This window comes from Aquarana catesbeiana, linkage group LG05 (assembly GCF_042186555.1).
Source record: "Aquarana catesbeiana isolate 2022-GZ linkage group LG05, ASM4218655v1, whole genome shotgun sequence".
NCBI classification, from domain to species: domain Eukaryota; kingdom Metazoa; phylum Chordata; class Amphibia; order Anura; family Ranidae; genus Aquarana; species Aquarana catesbeiana.
Genome location: NC_133328.1, coordinates 53,320,465 through 53,344,223, shown reverse-complemented (window position 1 = coordinate 53,344,223; position 23,759 = coordinate 53,320,465). Strand labels below are relative to the sequence as shown.

The 23,759-nt window shown below is 41.7% G+C and overlaps 1 protein-coding gene across 1 annotated transcript in view; it reads right to left on the bottom strand.

Moving 5' to 3' along the window:
• The window catches only part of PLXDC2 (plexin domain containing 2), an 803,122-nt gene that overhangs the window by 206,696 nt on the left and 572,667 nt on the right, over positions 1 to 23,759 (bottom strand). The window contains exon 6 of the mRNA XM_073629749.1: positions 16,796 to 16,914. Within this exon, the coding sequence (XP_073485850.1) occupies positions 16,796 to 16,914 (119 nt within the window). The remainder of the gene's footprint in view (positions 1 to 16,795; positions 16,915 to 23,759) is intronic.

The following is a 23,759-nucleotide window of genomic DNA, read 5'->3' as shown; positions in this document are numbered from 1 at the left end:
ATCATTTCTCAGTGACCATGAGGTGACCAGTACAATCATTTCTCAGTGACCATGAGGTGACCAGTACATTCATTCATCAATGACCGTGAGGTGACCAGTACAATCATTCATCAATGACCGTGAGGTGACCAGTAAATCATTCATCAATGACCGTGAGGTGACCAGTAAATCATTCATCAGTGACCATGAGGTGACCGTGAGGTGACCAGTACAATCATTTCTCAGTGACCATGAGGTGACCAGTGCAGCCTGCAGGACATTAATACAGCAGTTACTTGACTCCAGTGCAGGACATTTACCCCCCTCCCCCCACCCTCCACCATGCTGTATATTACAGAACAGACACAGTTTATATTCCTCTGGCCGTATAACATCACTGAATGCAGCATACTTACCTGTGTGAAACGTTAATGATCTCTCAGTCTGAATCTGTCTCTCTCTGGCGCTCTGCAATACAGTAGGTTCCTCCTCCTCAGCAGCGCTGCCTGGCTCGGCTCCTCTTGGCTGCAGCAGGCTCTGCAATAACTCTCGACGCTTCTCCCTCCTCCGGCCGAGTGACGTCACGCCGCTGGGATGGGGATGGCGTCGGGCCGGTGTTCTAGCTACTGTGCAGCACCAGGGACAGTCACAGGAGCTTGCCGATGCCACTCGGCAGCGGGCCCCCGGCTGAGGGCCCCACTCGGCAGCATGCCGGGGCCCCATAGCGACCGCGGGCCCCATAGCGACCGCATGTGTCGCTATGGCGGTAGTTCCGCCACTGCCTCTGTGGGTTGTAAGAGGGTCCCATCCCAGGTACCCAAGCCCAGGCCCAAGGTCAACCCCCCCCAGACTGGGGAGCTCCCTCAAAGGCCGCAACAGCCTAATACTTCATCTCCAACTTCCACCTGAACACAACTCCTCGCCAGCTGGGCTGACCCTGAGTATTTCAGGGGGCCTGCCTCCTGCCAATCCAAATTGGGGATTGGATAGGGCCCTCCAAATACTCCAGGCAGCTCCCCCTCTCCTCTCCTCCTTTCTTTCCAGAAGATTCTAGCATGTTCTGGAAACAAGTGGGAGGTCTCAATGATGCTGCCTGTGAGTCATCCAGCTCTTCCTGGCATCCTGCCAACCCAGAATCAAACAGACAGGCTTGGCTACCAGCCAAGCCTGCTTAAATGTACCTACTCTATTGAAAATCTATCTGTACACACCTAGCACAACTAGAGGGTGCTACATATAGAAATACTTGTAGTAAATAAATAAAGTTTGCATGAACTAGGAAGGGTCCCAAACTGATGTCAAACTGATACCACTGACATGAGCCTAAAGACTGATGACACAGACCCTAATGTAAGTGAGGGGAGGCAGCGAGGTGTCAGCAGACTACATGTGGTAAGGAGCTAGACGCAGATCAGTAAAAGCTAATTATTATTCCTAGCAGTGGCCTTAGAATAAGGAGAGAAAAGATAGCAATTGACTGACCCTGGGCTCTTGAAAGCTTAGCCTTCACCATGATTGGAAAATTCTTGTCTCTTTTCCCTTGTTACAGTGAAAGAGGCATCCTAATGGTTTAATAATCAGCTAGAAGAAGCCTTCATACTCGCAAAGTAGTTACTGCAAAAGGTATTTGTATACTTGGTAGATAATGTTTATAATGAGGAGATGTTGAGGGAGCTTGGTTTACATTTACATCAGGTCTCAGTGGAGTCTGAAGAGCTTCCTAAGGCAACAAGTAATATCAATCAAAGCAAGGCTAATGATCATGTGTCCTAAGCCGCTATGATAAGAAAAAGGGGAACTTTTCATACAAAAATACCTAGGTAAAGGACCCCCCCCCGCCCCCGGACACACCTATATGCCCAGTCATGTAAAGGAAACAATCAGGAAAACCCTTTAATTAATTTTCACCACAAGTTATCCATTTTACTAGCATTTGAAAATATCAAATCTGGTGATTTTAGAGGTTGAATAAAATGTTATTTGCAATATAACACTTTTAATAGGTAAAAAATATTTTTTTTTATAAAGATATATACCACAGATGGAAAAGATGGACAAACAAAGAGGAAATTGAGATAAAGGAATCTAGTTATGAAAGAATGGCACTTGTGACATACTGAAGCCACAGGAATAGGTATTTAGTCAGAAACACATTGTAATAACATCTTTCATTTACCATGGCCTCCTATTAAAAAAAAAAAAAAATGTGTTGCAATTTATTATAGGTGCATCTGCATTTAAAGTTTTCTCTTAGTCCTCCTGAAAAGTCCTACAAATACCTGTTACGTGAAGTCTACCTAATGCAGCTTCCTGCCGGTGTTGCCAACCTTCCAGATTGAAATTTTATGACATGACGCCCAAAATTTACTGGCACAGCCAAGTTTTTACTGGCATTTCCAAAAGTTTAAAAAAATTACAGTTTTTAAGTGCAAATTTCAGTATTTAGACTACAAATAAGTACAATATGCAATTAGCAATGTGATTTAAGGTAGATATTAGGACAAAAAACAAAAAACATATTTCTTGTTTTATTTTTAATGTAGTAAGTAAGTAGCTCAGGGACAGGACTCAGGAAGGAAAGAAATTATAGGCGGCACACACATGAAATTGTCTCTCACAGTGACACTGACAGCAGTGTGCAGCAGCACAGATGATGATGACCCCTCTCCGACATGACATGTCCCCTCTGGAGTCACAGTGACAGACACCCTCCATGGCAGGTGGTCCCTACATTAGGCATGTGCAATTCGTTTCGTTCCAAATTCGTTTTTTAACTAATTTCGACAAATTCGTTAATTTGGAAATATCCGAATTAACGAAAACCCTTTAACAAATTTTTCCGAATATTCGTAAATTCGAAAGATTTGTAAATTCGTAAATTCATACATTTGTAAATTCATACATTCGTAAATCCGTACATTCGTAATTTATGAATGTACATTCGTACATTCGTACATTAGTAAATTAGTGAATTCGTAAATTTGTAAATTCGGAAATCTGAAATAATAATTAACTAATAATAACTTAACTACTATTACTAGTAACTATTAAATTTTAGGTATTGTAGTTTCCTTTCCAATTTGGCTGTTAGTGAACGTAACACATACAAATTTATCCGAAGGTTACGAATGATCCGAAATAACGAATGCCGTATCCAAACGAATGGAACGTAATGAATTAATAATAATAAATAATAATAATAAAAACGTTTTATTATTATTATTTATTATTAATTTGTTCCGTTCCATTTGTTTAGATGCAGCATTCGTTATTAAGGATAATGCGCAACTTCAGATAAATTCGTATTTGTTACGTTCACTAACAGCCAAATTGGAAAGGAAATTACAATACCTATAATTTAATAGTTATTTACTATTTCAGATTTTCGGATTTTTGGGTTTTTGGATTTTCAAATTTCGAATTTACAAATGTACAAATTTACGAATGTACGAATGTATGAATTCACGAATGTACGAATGTACAAATGAATTAATTTACGAATGTACAAATTTACGAATTTATGAATTGCAATCATAACGAATGACCTAAAAAACGAAAAAAAAAAAATAAACTAATGAAACGAAAACGAAAATGAACACATTTTTTGGCTGTGCACATGTCTACCCTACATTCCACTCTAGTCCAAACAGTACTGACAGTCCCGCTACCGGCTTGCTTTGCTCTTGTCCCACAGAACTGCACATAAAGCTCCGATCTGCTGCCTTGACATCACACGATACACTCTGGCACCGCCTCCACCAGACTCGCCCCCCACTGGTGCCACCCAAATATTCTGTAGCAGGCACTCGGGTGGTCTCAGCATGCGCAGTTCTGAGCCGAGCGTCAGACATATTTTTTACTGGCAACCTTTTCCTGTCACTGGCATTTACTGGCAGGAGAAAAGTGCCTGTTATTTATTGGCTGCCAGTAAAAATACTGACGGTTGGCAACACTGCTTCCTGTGATGGGGTGGCAACTATGCTGCACTGCTTCTGAATTCAAAGAGGTGCCACTCTCATGTAGGCTGTATCTGCTTGCACTACAGTGGGAAAAAATGTTGCAAGAGCTGTGGCTATCAGCATATTCACTAGTTGATAGCTTATCAATCAGCATCTGGCCACACCTAGTCCTGCTCATGGCTTTGTGGACTGACAGCACTGCCTCTGTTGCTGAAACCCTCCCACTGTGAGCTGCAGTGTCTGGGAGGGGGAACATGGGAGACACAAGTGAAGGAGTCAGTAGGTGAAGGAAGTTTTTGGTTTACATTATGGGCCATATGCATCACATAGTAACTGGATTTGGTACTTGTTTAGACTGTCATACTGGAACCTTCAGTTGTACTCCAACTCCAAAATCCTGTTTTAGCAGTTGTACATTGTTTGCAAATATGACTGGACAGTACAAAGGGCACGAGAGTTTGATCACACTGTAGAAAGAAAAACTTTAATTTGGCTTGATCTGCCACCTTCTGCCCTTGATGCTCCTGGAAGGAAAATCAGGGAAGCTTATTTAAAGGCTTTCCAGAATTCGTCTCAATGCACTAGGCCAGCAACACTAAGCATTCCTTCCAACTGTTATTATTTTGAGGAGTGTCCTTGCAGAATGCACAGGAAAGATTTTCTGGGTTTGATAAAGTGTTTCTACAAAGTCTTCTACATTTTGTACACAGTTTTTTTCAATAGCTGGGGTGTTTACCCCATGGACCCATACTACTTATGTGCCCAGTGCTCTACTTTAAAAATGGTCTATTACCATTTATTTTAACCTATGCATAAGCACCAGAAACACATAATTACATTCTGGAGATTGGATTGTGGCATTTAAATTTTAAATACCACTTTTGATTTGAAATTTGAAGAGGGAAGCAACAAGGCATGAAGGTTATTGAACATATCATTGTTTCCCATGCGTAGATAAGTAAATGAGCCACTCTAGAGATCAGAGTAAAATTGTGCTCCAAGAATAAACAATGGCGATCAACTCCTTTCAGCGGTATTCTGGAATTTCACATATCAGAGCTGCAAATGCAGAGGATCCAAGCCAGAAACTCACACCGGCACTAAAAAACAAACTACATCAACTCTGCCAGGTAAGGTGGAATGGAGTGCCAAGTTCCCTGTTAGAAGGATAAATTCACCATATTGCCATTGTCCTATGGACAATACAGAATCTAGGAGGATAAAACTCTCCATCTGTGAACAAAGAAACCCAAACTCCAACACACAAGGTGGTTAGTTAAGCCAATATTTAGATAAAAGAACATCTGTTGTAATTTAGAGAAGAAGCAATCCTGATTAATTAGAAGATTTAAATCAGGTTGCTATAGTGCCAAACATTTTCATGGACAAAATACTTCTCTGAAGGATTCCTGAAAATGGAATGGTCTCATATTTTCAAATGAGGAATGTTTAAGGTACAAGAATTGGCATATATTTGTTACATCTATCTCATGGCCAAGTTGTGTTTTCAATTGGACACTCTTCAAAACTCCTGACCAAGCAATTATATGCAAATTAGTAGATTCTCTAAATCAGACACCAAAATTATTAATCTTGCTGGCCTTCTTTAAGGTTCTTTGTGAAGACCATGCTGTGTGTGTATAATTTGGACAAAAACTCACCCAAGCTCTAACACAAAATTGTAGAGTAATGGGCTGAATATCGATGCTCAGGCTTGTTGTGTCCCATGAATATTAAAATAGCAAGAAATGCTATAAAGCGACAATGCTAATTAATGAATTCTCCATATGGGCTATCTTGGGAGAAGAGAAAAATCTCCTCCCACCAACCCATATACAAATTTGCCAAAGAAGGGGAGAATTTTGTGCCCATCAAGGCACCAGGGCACTGTAAATAATATTTAGAGTCAAACATAAAATAGTTGTATTTTAGCAGGAATTCTATGGCCATACAGAAATTCACATAACTCCCACTTCTAAAAACAATAGCGTGTAAGGTGATATTTGACAGCTTTAAGTGCCAGGTGGTGTGGTATGCAGGAGTACAGTGCTTTACCATCCACTGTAATCCAACAACAATTGGACGACCATTTTATCTCATGTGTATGTACCAGTAAATGTCCTGTATCTCTAAGATAACTGGGTAGGTTTGACCAAGGGTTGTAAATGCTCATCAACCCATTCGATTAGTTTTTGTAATGGGGATCCAATACCTGCTACTATTGGGCGTCCCTGAACAGGGGATTGTTGCTTGAGCAGCTTTGGAAGGTGGTGGAATATTGGGGTCACAGGTTTATCTGTAAATAAAAAATCAATGATCCTCTGTTCTAATACTCCTATTTCTCCACCATCATCCAAAATGTGCAACAAGCCACGTTGAATACTGTCAGTAGGATCAGAATCCAGTGGCCTATAGGTACTGATGTAATTTAATTGTTTGAGTGCTTCTAACCTATAGTCTTCTGTATTAAGAACTGCTACTGCTCCACCTGATTTTAAATGGGATTGCACCGCCCCCTTTTTAGGAGGAATGGATATTTTTTTCTATATAAATTTGATTTTATTGTAAACCTGTATGCTATGAGGAAGGCTTCGACCGAAACACGTTAGCACTTTAGATGTAGCACTGCTGTTAGTGCCAAATAAAGATTTGTAAGAATAAGCACTCGTGTTGCCGTAATTTCTTGCCATGCTGTGTCTGTAATACTTTCTACTAGCTTATTGGAGCACAATTTTCTTTTTTCCTTTCAAACTTGTTGAAAAGGGGGTTCATACCTTTCCAGTGCCAGGAAAAGGGTTTTCTACCACCAAAGGTGAAGTTGGTGTGCTGTCTCTTGAAAAATATTTAAATATCATAAAGTGAACAGTGAATATTAATCATGAAGTGCAATAAACAAAGTGCGACATGCAATAAATTCACGATAAATAAAAATAATTTTTTGGTAACCAAGGTGAAGTTGCCAAAGTGAACCCCCCCCCCCCCGATGCAGCCACCAATGACCACTAGAGCTGGACCACTGCAACAGTCCAATTCTCATTTTTTTAACCTTGCAGCAGAAAATGCCATGTAAATAAAAAGAACAGCAAATGTGTTACTGTATTACAGTAAGAAATCATGATGGCTCAATTGGGCCTTGAAGCTAAACTCCAGACACCCAGAATAAAGCATGTGCACAAAAAAAACTCCATGCTAATAAGCATTCAAAGGATTAAAAAAATTACTTTCCATTGATAAATCACTTGAAAAATTAAGCTTCGCATGATAAATTGCAGTTGCTCGAGAGCATGCTTTTCAGCTAGTGTGTCCCAAAATCAGCTTCTGCTCAGGGCTACAAAAAAGGCATGGACTGGTTCTGGCAAAATGCATTGACTCCATCATTTTTTCATTTTTATAAATTGTCTTGCTTTGCAATTAGAGCAAATTTATCCCATATTTTGACACCTAAAGCTTCCAGCATGCTAAAAATCCATGTAACCAGTAATAAAGATAACTCTAGCCAATTATCTCTAGAGCATATTAGTTACTGAAAGTTTTGAAACTTAAAAAGTCTATAATTATACCAAAAGCAGCTGTTGTTTTTTTGGATGTACTCACAAGAGTACGGAGGACTATGACGCATACGGTCAGGAACCTCAAGCGTTTACTGTGTGCTGCATTCACACACTTCATAAAGAACTTATTAACACTTTTATTTTTCTCTACTGTATGTATAAAGGAGTTGAACATTACTGTTTTTCTGTGTACATTAGGTGACTCATTCAGAAATAAGCATTTATTAAACAAATTCATATAAACGCAGAATGGCTCCCAAATATAGATTTCATTATGTAAATGAGGGAAGCATAGGGGCCTAAAGAACACCTGTAAAGACTAAAATTCAGGCTGCCATTGTTAAAGCTCAACACTGGGTAATAAATATTTTTCTTTTTTAAAAAAAAAGAAGCATGAGAATCACAAAATTGTACAGAATTCCGTGTTGTTTGGCAAGTAAAAACCCAGAGTTTAAAATAGGAAAGTATATTTGGCTGCAATACTCATCACCTCTCCCGCACTGTGACCCAAAGTAAATTTTCTCCACCTGAGGATCTTGTCAGACTTCCAGGCTGAATGACGTCCAACATCATGTAACTACTTCAATACTGGGCACTTACACCCCCTTCCTGCCCAAGCCAATTTTTAGCTTTCAGCGATGTCGCTGTTTACATGACAATTGCACAGTCATGCTACACTGTACCTAAACAGAATTTTTATCATTTTGTTCCCACAAATAGAGCTTTCTTATGGTGGTATTTGATCACCTCTGCGGTTTTTATTTTTTGCTAAATAAATAAAAAAAGACCTAAAATTTTGAAAAAAAAGTTTTTCTTTTGTTTCTGTTATAAAATTTTGAAAATAAGTAAGTTTTCTCCTAAACTGATGGGCACTGGTGGGCACTGATAAGGCGGCACTGACAGGCACTGATAAGGCGGCACCGATGAGGTGGCACCAATGAGGTGGCACTGATGGGCACTGATGATGGGCAATGATAGGTGGCACTGATGGGGCCTGGTAGGCGGCACTGATGGGTGGCACTGATATGCAACACTGATGGGCATTTATAGGCGCAACTGATGGGCACTCATGGGTGGCACTGGTGGGCACTGATGGGCACTGATAGGCGGCACTGATGGGCACTGAAAGGCTGCACTGATGGGTACTTATGGGTGGCACTGATAGTCAGCACTGCTGGGCACTGCTTGGCACTGATATGCAGCACTGATAAATGGCATTGATAGGCATCACTGATGGCACTGGCAGGCATTGAGGATGGGCACTGATTGGCAGCTGCCCGGGCACTGATTGGCATTTCCCTGGTTATCTAGGGTGGCATGGTCTAGAGTGGCATACCTGGTGGTCCAGTGTGGTGGCAATCCCTGGTGGTCCTGGCAGCATCCTGGTGGTCCTGGTGGTCCTCCGAGGGGGGGGGCTGTGCTGACAAACAATCAGCACAGACCTTCCCTATCAGGAGAGCAGCCGATCGTCTCTCCTCTACTCTCGTCTGTCTACTCGCGTCTTTTAGACGTGAGTGAGGAAAAGCCGATCAATGGCTCTTCCTGATTACATTGTGACAAGCCGTGATTGGACACGGCTGATCACGTGGTAAAGAGCCTCCATCAGAGGCTCTTTACCAAGATCGGTGTAGTGGTGTGTCAGACTGACCACGGGCGCGCGAGAGCGGTCGTTCTGGAGGGCCGTCATACGACGTCCACCCAGAACGAGAACCGCCCCGCCGGTGGGCGGGCGGCAAGTGGTTAAAGTGGTAGTAAACCTTTACATATGCCCAGTGAAGTGACTGACCTCAAGTGATACACAGAGATGAAATAAATCCTCCTACATAAGTTCTACCTTGAATCCTTCTCTTATCTACAGGTGTTTAAAGTCCAGAATTTATAAAGCTTGTCTGAGCTGTTAGAAAAAAGGGGGAGGAAATGAGCTGAAGTTACACTCTGCAGAGCCCAGTAAGGAGAGTAATGAGAGTTGATTGGAGGGCAGGGACACCCCCCTTCACACAGCAGACAGGAACAGAGCTGAGATGGTCAATCAGCTGGAGGCCCCTCCCTGTCAACTTTTCTCTCTTGGTGTCAGGAAAATTTGTCAGGCGGCAGGCAGACAGAAATGGCACGGAGTGCCAGTTCACACTTGTGCGCTGCGAATTCCGCACCGCATCCAAATCGCACACCGTTCATACGAACCACTTCAGGTGGGTGTGTTAAGTTAAAAACACCCCCAAATCGGTTTGCAAAACGCAGTGTGATTCAGAATCAGATGGCGTGGGTGTGAACATTCTGGTAAGGCAAAAAAAAAGGGTCCTGCACTGTTTTGGTGCGGATTTGGTTCGATTTGAGCCATACAGAATAATGGCTCAAATCACACTGCTAAAGAATCGCATGTGATTTGAACAGGAGGGCGGTGTGATTTTTGTTTAAAATCAACCCCTTAGTACTCTTAATTGAGATTATTACACTCTATAGAGAGATATGCTTTGCCCATTTTTCATGTCTGAGGTTTACAACCACTGTAATCTGTATGACTAAGGACATATTGTGAGTGCCGGGTGTCATTGACCTGTACCCTGGAAGGGCATCACCGTGTCACCTTGTGTCATGAGCATAAGTGATGCAATGAACATCTCTGATGTCATCACTTCAACTACTTCTCCAATGGATGACTGAGTGCCTTGTGAATTCAAAGGCTTTTGTCCTAGGACAAGTAAAGTCAAAACATTTGTATAGCACTATGGGTTAGTCAAAGACCGAGCACAACACACCTACTTTGCTTTCAGGCATGCTGTGTCTCATTGAAACTTTGGAAAGGGCTATCCTGTAACAAATGAGTTACTGCTTTAACGTATCTTGAGCTTCTAAGCTCTGTAAACCACTTTTTGCAGCCGGAGATAAGGAGGATACATCAATAAATATTTAATAAATGCAAACAGTGTAATTGTCTCAGTTTGACTTAAAGAGGGAGTCCACCTAAAAAAAAAAATATTAAAAGCCAGCAGCTACAAATACTGCAGCTGCTGACTTTTAATACATGGCCACTTACCTGTCCCAGGGTCCAGCGATGTCGGCAGCCGATGCCGATAAATCGCTCAACTCTCGGCAGCTGCCGCCGCCATCCTAGGTGAGGGAATCAGGAAGTGAAGCGTTGCGGCTTCACTTCCCGATTCCCTACTGCGCATACAGTAGGGAACCGGTCCCCGCTATCTCCTGGAACCTGTGTGTTTCCCAGGAGACAGCGCGGAGGGACAGGAAGAGGCATAGACTCCCATGGGAGTCTATGCCGGAAGTGGGTGCAAATACCTGTCTTAGACAGGTATCTGCTCCCCCCTCCCCCCTGAAAGGTGCCAAATGTGACACCGGAGGGGGGGGAGGGTTCCGAAAAGCGGAAGTTCCATTTTTGTGTGGAACTCCGCTTTAAGCTGGCCATACATTTATACATTTACGAATGAACATTCATTTGAAAATTTGTACAACACTTCTCAGTACATCTGATGACCTGATGAATGTTGTTCAAAAGTACAGTAGTACCTTGGATTGCGAGCATAATCTGTTCCAGAAGGATGCTTGTAATCCAAGGCACTTGTATATCAAAGCGAGTTTCCCCATAGGAATCAGTGGAAACTCAGATAATTTGTTCCAGTGTCACTGCTAGTGTATGGCATGTGGCCAGAGGTGGGGGGGGGGGGAGCCGGAGACACTCGGAAACACTCAGAGATGCTCAGAGACCACAAAGGAGACGCTTGGAGACACTTGGAGACGCTCTGAGATGTTAGGAGACACTCGGAGACACTCGGGAACTGAGTGTTTTCGAGTGTTTCTGCGTTTCTCCGAGCATCTCCAAGTGTCTCCACGCATCACCGGCTCCCCTGCACCTCTGGCCACATGTGGTACTGCACACCCCAGAGGCTTGATTCCTGCTTGTCTTGCAAGACAACGCTCGCAAATCGAGTCAAATTTAAAAAAAAAAAAAAAAAAAAAACAGCTCGTATTGCGAAACGCTTGTAAACTGCGTTACTCGCAATCCAAGGTTTTAATGTACATTTTTGCTTTTAACCTTCGATTTTAGTACGAAAGGATTTTCTCAAATGCACATCACATTCACAAGTGAAGTGCTCCTTTGAATTTTCTTGTGACTGCAGTTGAAAATGGCCCCACTAAGAATTAGAAAATCAAACAAACATTCTTAAAGAGGAGCTTCAGGCTCCTTCAGAAAACATGTAAAGTCAGCAGCTACAAATACTGCAGCTGCTGACTTTTAATATTAGGACACTTACCTGTCCAGGAATCCAGCGGTGTCCTCACCCGAGTCGATTTTTCAATTGGCCATCGGATGCTGCCGCTGCCATCTGCAGTAAAACTGTAATCTGTCAGTGAAGCCTTGCGGCTTCACAGCTGGTACCCTACTGCGCATGCTGCAGGGGAAGGCGGAGGGAGGCCTCGGCAAACCCAGCTGGAAGTGGGAGCGGGTACCTGGCTTTGACAGGTACCCACTCCCACGACCGGTTGAGTTTGCTGTGGCCTCCCTCCTCCTTCCCCCACTCCCCCCCCCGAAAGGCGCCAAATGTGTGGCAGCGAAGGGGGGGGGGAGGCAGACAAGCGGAGCTTCCTCTTTTGGGTGGAGCTCCACTTTAATATAAAAAAAAATTGAACTAATTCTATTAGTGCATAGTTCACTTTAGTATCAGCCTCTTGAAACCCCCTACATAGTAGAGCTCAGACTCGGGAAGAGGGCTGCAGAACAAAAAGATCAATATTTGTCTGCAGTGCAAGAAGCATTCTGAAAGAAGGAGAGAACAGAGTGACAGAAAGAGGAGCTCATCAGTGTGCTGCTTCTCTTTTTACTGTCCAGTCACAGGTTGGGGGTGATGAAGAGACCTGGAAGTGTTCCTGAACTGCAGCAGAGGAAAACGCCCGCCCTGTTAGACGGGGCTGTACTGTTTGAGGGGCTTTGTAAATCGCACAACGAAATGGTTAACGTGTGATACAGCTTACATATATGTAATTTATTTATTTATTTATTTCAGGCACTTATATAGCGCCATCAATTTACGCAGTGCTTTACATATACATTGTACATTCACATCAGTCCCTACCCTCAAGGAGCTTACAATCTAAGGTCCCTAACTCACATTCATGTACTGGGGCAATTTAGACAGAAGCCAATTAACCTACCAGCATGTCTTTGGAGTGTGGGAGGAAACCGGAGTACCCGGAGGAAACCCACGCAGGCACAGGGAGAACATGCAAACTCCAGGCAGGTAGTGTCGTGGTTGGGGTTCGAACCAGTGACAGATAGATAGATAGACAGATAGATAGATAGATAGATAGATAGATAGATAGATAGATAGATAGATAGATAGATAGATAGATAGATAGATAGATAGATAGATAGATAGATAGATAGATAGATAGATAGATAGATAGACTTTATTGTCATTGTATACATACAATTGTATACATCTATTGTATCTGAAGGAGATTGCACAGACCATGACCCATGTGGCCAGCTTAAATCTTACACCTTCTATTCAAAACATAAAAAAGTCTTAGCTGGGCTTCTACTTTAATGAATAGCCCTGGTGATTCTCAAGTCGTATTATTTCTTGCTGAGCACATAAGAACTTTAAATTGCAAAACCTCTCAGTTGTGACTTATTAAAGAAAGTGCACCATTTGAAGAAAATCAAGACCGAGAGAATGATCCAGGCTAGATTACAGTGATATGAGATCTTTATAACTGTAATTGTCTTTAACCTGTATATTAGGAAGTTGAATATACAATCTTTTGGCCTTAGTGAAAGGAAATTAGTTAAAGATATCTGATACGTTTATATGGAATACCCAAGCGCTGCTATGTGTGGTGATGAAAATAATAATATAAGTGTATAGGCAGGACAGCTGAAACTATTCAGTAGTGATCTGCCACTTATAGTCAATCAAATTGCCGTGAAAAAGTATTCCTACCCATTAAAATTTTCCACATTTTGTCATGTTGCAACCAAAAACGTAAATGTATTTTATTGGGATTTTATGTTATAGACCAGCACAAAGTGGCACATAATTGTGAAGTGGTAGGAAAATGATAAATGGTTTTCAAAATATTTTACAGATACATTTGTGAAAAGTGTGGCGTGCATTTGTATTCAGCCCCCCTGAGTCAATACTTTGTAGAACCACCTTTTACTGCAATTACAGCTGCAAGTCTTTTTGGGGATGTCTCTACCAGCTTTGCACATCTAGAGAGTGACATTTTTGCCCATTCTTCCTTGCAAAATAGCTAAAGCTCTATCAGATTGGATGGAGAGCTTCTGTGACCAGCAATTTTCAAGTCTTGCCACAGATTCTCAATTGGATGTGGGTCTGGACTTTGACTGGGCCATTCTAACACATGAATATGCTTTGATCTAAACAATTCCATTGTAGCTCTGGCCGTATGTTTAGGGTCGTTGTCCTGCTGGAATGTGATCCTCCTCTCCAGTCTCAAGTCTTTTGCAGACTCTAACAAGTTTTCTTCTAAGATTGCCCTGTATTTGGCTCCATCCATCTTTCCATCAACTCTGACCAGCTTCCCTGTCCCCGCTGAAGAAAAGCATCCCCATAATATGACGCTGCCACCACCATGTTTCCCAGTGGGGATGGTGTGTTCAGGGTGATGTGCAGTGTAAGTTTTCCACCACACACCGCGTTTTGCTTTTGGGCTAAAAAGTTAAATTTTGGTCTCATCCGACCAGAGCACCTTCTTCCACATGTTTTCTGTGTCCCCCACATGACTTCTCGCAAACTGCAAATATGACTTCTTATGGCTGTCTTTCAACAATGGCTTTCTTCCTGCCACTCTTCCATAAAGCCAGATTTGTGGAGTGTACGACTAATAGTTGTTCTCTGGACAGATTCTCCCACCTGAGCTGTGGATCTCTGCAGCTCCCCTAGAGTTACCATGCTTCTCTGATTAATTGCTCTCCATGCCCGGCCTGTCAATTTAGGTGGATAGACATGTCTTGGTAGGTTTGCAATTGTGCCATACTTTTTCTATTTTCAGATGATAAATTGAACAGTGCTCCATGAGATGTTCAAAGCTTGGGATATTTTTTTTATATCCCAACCCTGCTTCAAACTCCTCCACAACTTTATCCCCGACCTGTCTGGTGTGTTCCTTAACCTTCATGATACTGTTTATTCACTAAGGTTCCCTAACAAACCTCTGAGGGCTTCAAAGAACAGCTGTATTTATACTGAGTTAAGTTACACACAAGTGGACTCTATTTACTAATTAGGTGACTTCTGAAGGCAATTGGTTCCACTAGATTTTAGTATCAGAGTAAAGGGGGCTGAATACAAATGCACGCCACACTTTTCAGATATTTATTTGTAAAAAATGTTGAAAACCATTTATCATTTTCCTTCCACTTCACAATTATGTGCCACTTTGTGTTGGTCTATGGCAGAAAAACTTCCAATAAAATACATTTACGTTTTTGGTTGTAACATGACAAAATGTGGAAAATTTCAAGGGGTACGAATACCTTTTCAAGACACTGTATTTATTGGATTAGCGTATTATTATTCCTTTCCCTAATATCTGATACGCTGACTACCCTGGTTCCACTGGGCTCTGATGGCAAAATGGGTCCAGCAACGATAATGACTACTGCTTTAAATCTATAGAAAACTTCCACTTAAAGTTATTGTAAAGTCTTGCTTTTTGTTTAAAAATAACAAACGTTATACTTACTTCCTCTGTGCAGTTGGTTTTGCACAGAGCAGCCCAGAGCCTCCTCTTCTCTGGTCCTTCTTTGGTGCTCCTGATTCCTCCCTCCTGTTGAGTACCCCCACAGCAAGCAGCTTGCTATGGGGGCACATAAGCTGAGCCACAGCTCCCTGTGACCATTCAGACACTGAGCCCCAGCCCTGTCCCCTTTCTCTCCTCATTGGTTGTAAAAACACAGTGTAGCACTAGAAAACCATCAAAGAAACAGCATACTGCGATGCATTAAAAAATAAAAAAGACAAAAATATAATAATGATATATACTGTGAAAATGATATTACTACAGTCCAGTGACTATGAACTAGTGAAAACGTGAATTCACCACTGTAGTGAGCTAATTATAACAAGTTTAAAATAAACTGTAGCGCTAAAAACACACATAAATTAATAATAAATATAAAGTTCAAAGTGCATATAAACGTAATGTCCCAAGAAAAAACAAGTGTGTGATCCAAAGGAACAAAAGTCCACAATGAAAATAAATGATCCGTGTATCAATCCTGTCTGCTTCCCACCCTTCAGCTTGTATATCATCAATTTAAGCAAACAGATGGAAGGTCATTGGACCGAAACGCGTAGGGCGGCTTTTTATAGACCCTATACACTGCTTTTTACTTTATCTTTGTGATCACCTTTTTTATATGTATTGTGTTTTTTTTATGAATAAAAATACCCAGAAGTTAAACTATGTGGGAGCATTCCTTCTTTTTTCCACATATCCTGGGGAACTGAGAAACCACTTCGTTTTCTGGAACCCATTTTCGGCTCTGCTTCGGTGGGTAAAGAGGGGACGTCCCGGCCTGGTAGAGGCTCTACCCTTGCCTCCAACACTTCACCACTTCGCCCTGGGTGGCATTAAGCTCCATTGATTCTATGCTCATGGCAGTAGAATCCAACTTCTCTGGTAAGCGTATTCCATCTATTCGCTTAAATTGATGATATACAAGCTGAAGGTTGGGAAGCAGACAGGATTGATACACGGATCATTTATTTTCATTGTGGACTTTTGTTCCTTTGGATCACACACTTGTTTTTTCTTGGGACATTACGTTTATATGCACTTTGAACTTTATATTTATTATTAATTTATGTGTGTTTTTAGCGCTACAATTTATTTTAAATTTGTTTCCCTTTTTTGTCACATGGTTTGTAGCAGCTGTATCTATTTCTTTTGGGTAGCGCTTTAATCATCCCCTTTTTCACTGCAATTATAACAAGTGTACATAGATGTCAAGGACTCAGGATCCACTCTTGAGGTGACACTTGTAAAAATGGAAACAGGTGACTGGCCATTGAAACGCCAGGGATAGTGTGTCTTCCACCAAAGAAATTGGATATGTACTCTTACCGTACGGAGTGGACTCACATGCCAGCGGCAGTGAGTCAATTGCACTTATATTGGCCACAACCTGGGAGTCCAATGTTGCACAGGACTTGGATGGAACTGGAACTCAGTTCCAGTTACTTCCTTGTACCCTATACTAGCAAGGTGTACCTAAAAAAAGTGGCCAGTGAGTGTATATCACTGAAGGTAAATATATTTACTTACTTCCTTGTATCCAAACACTATCCGGCCATCGTTGATTATGGTGGCCTGAAAAGTGAAGCTCCCAAGGCTGTAGTTATCTTGCAAGTGAACGTGATCCCACTGAACTACTAGTGCAGTACCTGCAAAATAAAAACAAACTATAAGAAAAACCCTAGTACATATGACAATCCGCCAGTTAAAGTTGAAATGAAAACTTTAAAAAAGAATTTGGGCTCCAATGCGGTGTTGCCAACCGACCAGATTGAAACTTATTGACACAACACCCATATTTTAGAGGCACAACCAAGTTTTTACTGGCATTTCCAAAAGTTACAAAATTACAGTTTTAAGTGCAAATTTCAGTATTTGGGCTACAAACAAATACAATATGCAATTAGCAATGTGATTTAAGGTAGATATTAAAGCAAAAAAAGATATTTCTTATTTTATTTTCGATATACAGTAAAACCTTGGTTTGAGAGTAACTTGGTTTGAGAGTGTTTTGCAAGACAAGCAAAAATTTTTAATACATTTTGACTTGATATACAAGCGATGTCTTGATATAAGAGTAGCGTTGTGTCACAACTGGGTATAAAAGAGAAGAGAGGAGCCTCTAAGTGTAGCAATATGGCTACATTTAATGAAGGTACAACATTTAACAACTCACATGGTTAATGATTAAAAGAGGCACATCTAAGTATGCAGACATCTGGGTAAAGCTGTCCACATAGACCATCCTCCTCACAGCCATCAATGTCGTCTCTTTCACTCTGCGCTCCAGGAGCGGTTCAAGCCTTGCTTTCAGATCACTCTACTGCAGGGTAGTCTTTCCGGTCATGATTGCAGACTGACAGCGGTGAGAGTCGGCGGTGCGGAGGATAATCTATGTGGACAGCTTTACCCCGGATGCCTGCATACTTAGATGTGCCTCTTTTAATCATCAACCATGTGAGTTGCTAAATGTTGTACCTTCATTAAATGTAACCATATTGCTACAGTTATGCCCTGTACACACGACTGGTTTTGCCACCAGAATAAACTCCGAAGGTTTCTCCGATGGAACTCCAACAGAATTCCGCTCAAGCTGTCTTGCATACACACGGTCTGACCGTCTAGAACGCGGTGACGTATAACACGTACGACAGGACTAGAAAAAGGAAGTTCAATAGCCAATAGCTTCTGTCTCGTACTTGCTTCAGAGCATGTGTCGTTTTTGGTCCGTCGGAACAGCATACAGACGAGCGGGTTTCCCGATAGGAATTGGTTCCGTTGGAAATATTTAGAACATGTTTCATTTCTAGGTCCGTCAGAATTTTCGAAAAAAAAAGTTCGATGAGGCCTACACACGATCGGAATAGACGATGAAAAGCTTCCGTCTGACTTTTTCTGTTGGACATTCCGCTGGTGTGTACGTGGCTTTAGAGGCGCCTCTCTTCTCTTTTATACTCTGTAGCTCCTGCTGGATTTTGCTTCTAATCCCCTTGTGGAGGCTTCCATTTGTGGATGGACATTTTATGGTTACACAACTTATCACATTGCTATAATCTTTTTTATGGTCTATAAACTGAAGGACCTATGAATAAATGGTTGTGGAACAAATCATTTGAGTTTCTGTTATTTCTTATGGGGAAATTCGCTTTGATATACAAGTGCTTTGGATTACAAGCATGTTTCTGGAACGAGTTATGCTCGCAATCCAAGGTTTTACTGTAGTAAGTAAGTAGCTCAGGGACAGCACTCAGAAGGACAAGAAATTACAATGGGCGGCACACACACAGGGAATTGACTCTCACAGTGACACTGACAGCAACACAGATGATGATGACACCTCACCGACACGACACGTCCCCTCCTGAGTCACACTGACACTCTCGCTTCATGCCAGGTGGTCCCTTCAGTCCACTCCAGTCCAAACAGCACTGACAGTCCTGCTCCTGGCTTGCCTTGCTCCCTTCTCGCAGACACATGCACACGGCTCTGGCTCCCTTGCACCATGACATCACATGACTCAGTCAGACCCGCCCCCTGCTGGCGCCACCCGAACACACTTTAACAGGCACTCAGATGGTCTTGGCCGGACTGGAACTGCGCATGCGCATGTGCAGTTCCGAGGCAAGGGTCACAACCATATTTTTTACCGGCAACCTTTTCATAGTTACATAGTAGGTGAGGTTGAAAAAAGACACAAGTCCATCAAGTCCAACCTGTGTGTGTGATTATATGTCAGTATTAAATTGTATATCCCTGTATGTTGCGGTCATTCTGGTGCTTATCTAATAGTTTTTGAAACTTTCAACGCCCTCCGCTGAGACCACCGCCTGTGGAAGGGAATTCCACATCTTGCCGCTCTTACAGTAAAGAACCCTGTACGTAGTTTAAGGTTAAACTTCTTTTCTTCTCATTGTAATAAGTTGCCACGCGTCTTGTTAAACTTGTTATCCCTATTGCGGGGTCACCAGTATGGTATTTGTATATTGAAATCATATCCCCTCTCAAGCGTTTCTTCTCCAGAGAAAATAAGTTCAGTGCTCGCAACCTTTCCTCATAACTAATATCCTCCAGACCCTTTATTAGTGTTGTTGCCCTTCTTTGTACTCGCTCCATTTCCAGTACATCCTTCCTGAGGACTGGTGCCCAGAACTTTTCCTGTCACTGGCATTTACTGGCAGGAGAAAAGTGACCGATTTTTACTGGCTGCCAGTAAAAATACTGACAATTGGCAAAACTACTCCAATGGTGACACCTGCTCCTCTGACTACTGTTTGAGGTGAAACCTCATTCAGTTTGCACAGATCTCCTCTCTATGAAGAATAATGAATAACCCTAACTCCCTCCCCCCCTAAAAAAAAAAAAATTCAATTGGACTGGAGGATATATACTTTAACATTCAAAAGAAATAACCCACCTGCCTGTGTGCCAGTGAACACAGGATGCAATCATAAAAATGATCCGTTACCAAAGAATCCCCGGAATCCAGACAGTTCAACGATATAAGAGATTACACAGCAGTCATCCCAGAAATACCCTGACTTATTTTGTTCAAACTTACTCATAAGGCCAAGTTGTGTGAGATGCAACAAGACGCTTTTGAGATGACTGCTGTGTAACCTTTTATATCTACAAACTTACTAAATTCCAGAGATTCCTCAATACACTTTAACACGCAATTCTAGGATGAGCAAATGTCATCTAAATACAAGAGCCATGAGTATATCTTGGTGTGATTTGTGTATTTTTTTCCAGATTTGTGTAGTAATCCTCTGTGCAGGAGCTTCTTGTAATACAGACCAGTCTATAGGGCTCTCCCTCCTTGTGCAGGGAGACTGGTCTTGTCTCTGCCCCTTCCTGTAGTTTTCTACAGGCAGCCTGTAGTGGGTGGAGCCTGCTGGGCCCCTCCCACAGCTCTGCCCTCTGAACAAAATATTTACATCACAGTGATAATGTCACTGATGCTTTTGCATTGTTATGCCAATGGGATAACCTCCGTCGGCATTTCTGACGGAAAAATTTAGAACATGTTCTCTATCTAAGTCCGTCGGAAATGCCGACAGAAAAAGTCCGATGGGGTTTACACACGGTCTAAATATCCGACCAAAAGCTCCCATCGGACTTTTTCTGTCAGAAATTCCGACCGTGTGTACGGGGCATTATACCTAGGTGTGCAAAAGTGTTTGGAAACAGTAGATTTACAGTGGGTATAGAAAAGAATCACCCCCAGCTGTATTTACTCAGTGCAACATATAACATCTAAGTGAAAGGTATGACACCAACATGTCAGAAAAAAATAATAACAATTCAAAAACAGAATCACTGAGTTGGAAAAAAGGATCACCCCTTCCTAAAATTGACCTGTAAACCAATCAGGTGTAGCTAATCACATTCTCAATGGCACACAAAGACATTTGACTTTCAGCTGTGGTCATTTTGATTAGCTCAACATGAAAAGAGTTTTCCTGGAGCATTTTAGTCCCTGATAGTACAACTGAAGTAAACAATCAACTATGGGAGGCAAACTAAAGTTGTGGACAGGCACAAGTCATGAAATGGATACAAAAATATTTAAAAGGCTTTATCAATACCCAGAAGCACAGTGAAGTCTGTTATTAAAGTGTTACTAAACCCAGGACCCTGTATTCACTATATCTGGTCTCCCACAGTACACAAAACACAGAAATGCAATTATTTTAGTAAATATAAACTACTAAATACCTTTTCTCATCAGCAGTATATACAGTAGCAGTCTTGTGACTTCTATCATTGCCTGGTTAAAGCTTGTAGGAGGAGTTTTCATATTGCACTGACTGTCCTATCAGGATGCAGGGCCCCTGACCCTTTGTCTGGACAGTGCTGATTGGCCCTGTGCTGACCACATGTACTCTCCCCATAAATAAAAACTCTCTAGCAATACACACCAAACTGAGCATGTGCAGCCTGACTCCATTTACTCTGTCTTATCTGGACATGTTTCGGAGACAAGAGTGCAAGAAGAGGAGGATCTGTGCATACAGGATCAAAAAGTCTTTTTACACAAAGCGGAGGATTTCGGTTCCACAGTGAGTATAATAGGCATGCTGCATATACAGACTGATTTTACTGTTGTGGGTTTAGTAACACTTTAAGAAGTGGAAGGTATTTGGTACAATACAGACCCCCCCCCATCCCCAATCAGGAGGTCACTCCAAACCTGATGAAAGAGCCAGGAGGAAACTGGTCAGAGAGGCTACTAAGAGGCCTGCAGCAACTCTGATGCAGTTGCAGGAATTTATGACAAAGAGTGGTCTTTGTGTGCATGTGACAACAATATCACAAATTCTCTACAAATGTGGCTTGTATGGGAGGGTTGCAAGAAAAAAAGCCACTCCAAAAAGCCAATCCAATACAGTTCACCCATCCAAAAAACAGAATTCCTAGAGTAAAGCATGGAGGTGGTAATATCCAGTTAAGGGGGTGTTTCTCTGCAGCAGGGACTGGTGCACTTGTCAGGATAGAAGAAAAATGGATGGGGCAAAATACCATCAAATTCTTGAGGAAAATCTGCCGCCCTCTGCCAGAAAGATGTCAATGGGAAGAAGGTTTACCTTCCAACATGAAAATGACCCAAAGTACACAGCAAAAATGACCACACAGTGGTTGAAGGAGAAAAAGGTGGATGTCCTTGCATGGCCTAGTCAGAGCCCAGACTTAAACCCCAATGAAAATCTGTGGAATGACTTAAAGACTCCAAACCACAAACGGTCACCTTGAAATTTAACTGAACCTGAGCTGTTCTGCAAAGAAGAGTGGGCGAAAATTGCAAAGTCTAGATGTGCAAAGTTAGTAGAGACAAATCCCAACAGACTAAAGGCTGTAATTAAAGCAAAAGGTGGTTCAACAAAATACTGACATAAGGGGGGTGATCCTTTTTCCAACTCAGTAATTCAGTTTTTTACTTCTTTTATTTTTTTCTGAAATGTTGGTGCTATTTCTTTCACTTGGATGTTATAAGTTGCAAAAGTTGTTGTAAATACAGCTCTATTTGACCATTATTACAAGTAAAGGTAAAAGAAAATTCCAAATTTTGAATGGACACAAGAACAGACACAGACTAGAAATCTACCAGTGGGGACACTAGTTCTGGTCACAACCAGGGGTTGCTTAACTTTGGATGGATTTCTATTCAATTCCTGGAGTAGCTGTGGGACAGGAAGTGAAGTGAAATCTCCAGAATGGAACACAGATGGAAAAAAAAACCTGACAAATAGTAACCTTCCCCTACTCTATCCAAAATAAAAAGAAAAAGTTTTGCCTTCAGAAAAGAACTGCCAGGCCAAAACTGGATGAAAAAATCCAAGATAGTTTTTATTGTTAGTAAAGAAAAGCCATATATAGCCAACATGTTTCAGGGGTAACACCACTCCCCCTTCATCAGGGCTACTTTATTTCTATGGTTTGAGCTTTTGTTGAGTGCCTATTGAGGGAAGCCATGCTGTGTGGGAGCCATCTCGCCTAAGCTATTAAGCTTGTTTTACATTTTCCTTCATCTGACTACATGTGCAATTCTAGAAGTTAGACTTGCACATGTAGTCAACTTGTTAACATAAAAAATTGTTAACAGAAAGGCCCTGTACTCAGGAGGGGGTTAAACCTGTACTAATAAGATGTGCTGAGCTTGTGGCCTTGAGTTAAGATATTGCTCCAATTCAGATATCAATAAGAGTTGAAACCATTTGGATACAGAAATAAGGGCCAGACCAAAACTGGATGAAAGAGACCAAGATTATTTTAATTGTTGCTAAAATAAAGTCATTTTATATGACATTTATACTAACAATTTATTATTATTATTATTATTATTATTATTATAATACAGGATTTATATAGCGCCAACAGTTTTCGCTGCAATTTACAACATGGGGGCAGACAGTACAGTTACAATACAATTCAATACGGGAGGAATCAGAGGGCCCTGCTCGTTAGAGCTTACAATCTAGAAGGGAGGGTCAAGTGAATCAAATGGTAATAATTGTGGAGGATGAAGTAAAGAAAATGAAAATACATTTGTTAGGTGTGGATAAGATAGGCTTCTCTGAAAAGGAGGGTTTTTAGGGATCGTCTGAAAGCTAACAGAGTAGGAGATAATCGGACAGATTGAGGTAAGGAGTTCCATAGGATTGGAGAGGCTCTGGAAAAGTCCTGGAGACAAGCATGTAAGGAGATGATGAGGGAACTAGAGAGCAGGAGGTCTTGAAAGAAATGGAGAGAATGATTAGGTCGGTATTTTGAGACTAGGCTAGTATGGTAGCTGGGGGCTAAATTGTGGATGGCTTTGTAACTTGTTGTTAGTATTTTGAATATAATTCGGTAGGTGCCAGCCAGTGGAGGGACTGACAGAGAGGATTAGCAGACACAGAGCAATTGGTAAGGTGGATGAGTCTGGCAGCAGCATTCATGATGGATTGAAGGGGGATAGCCTATGTAGAGAGAGATAATGAGAAGGGAGTTGCAG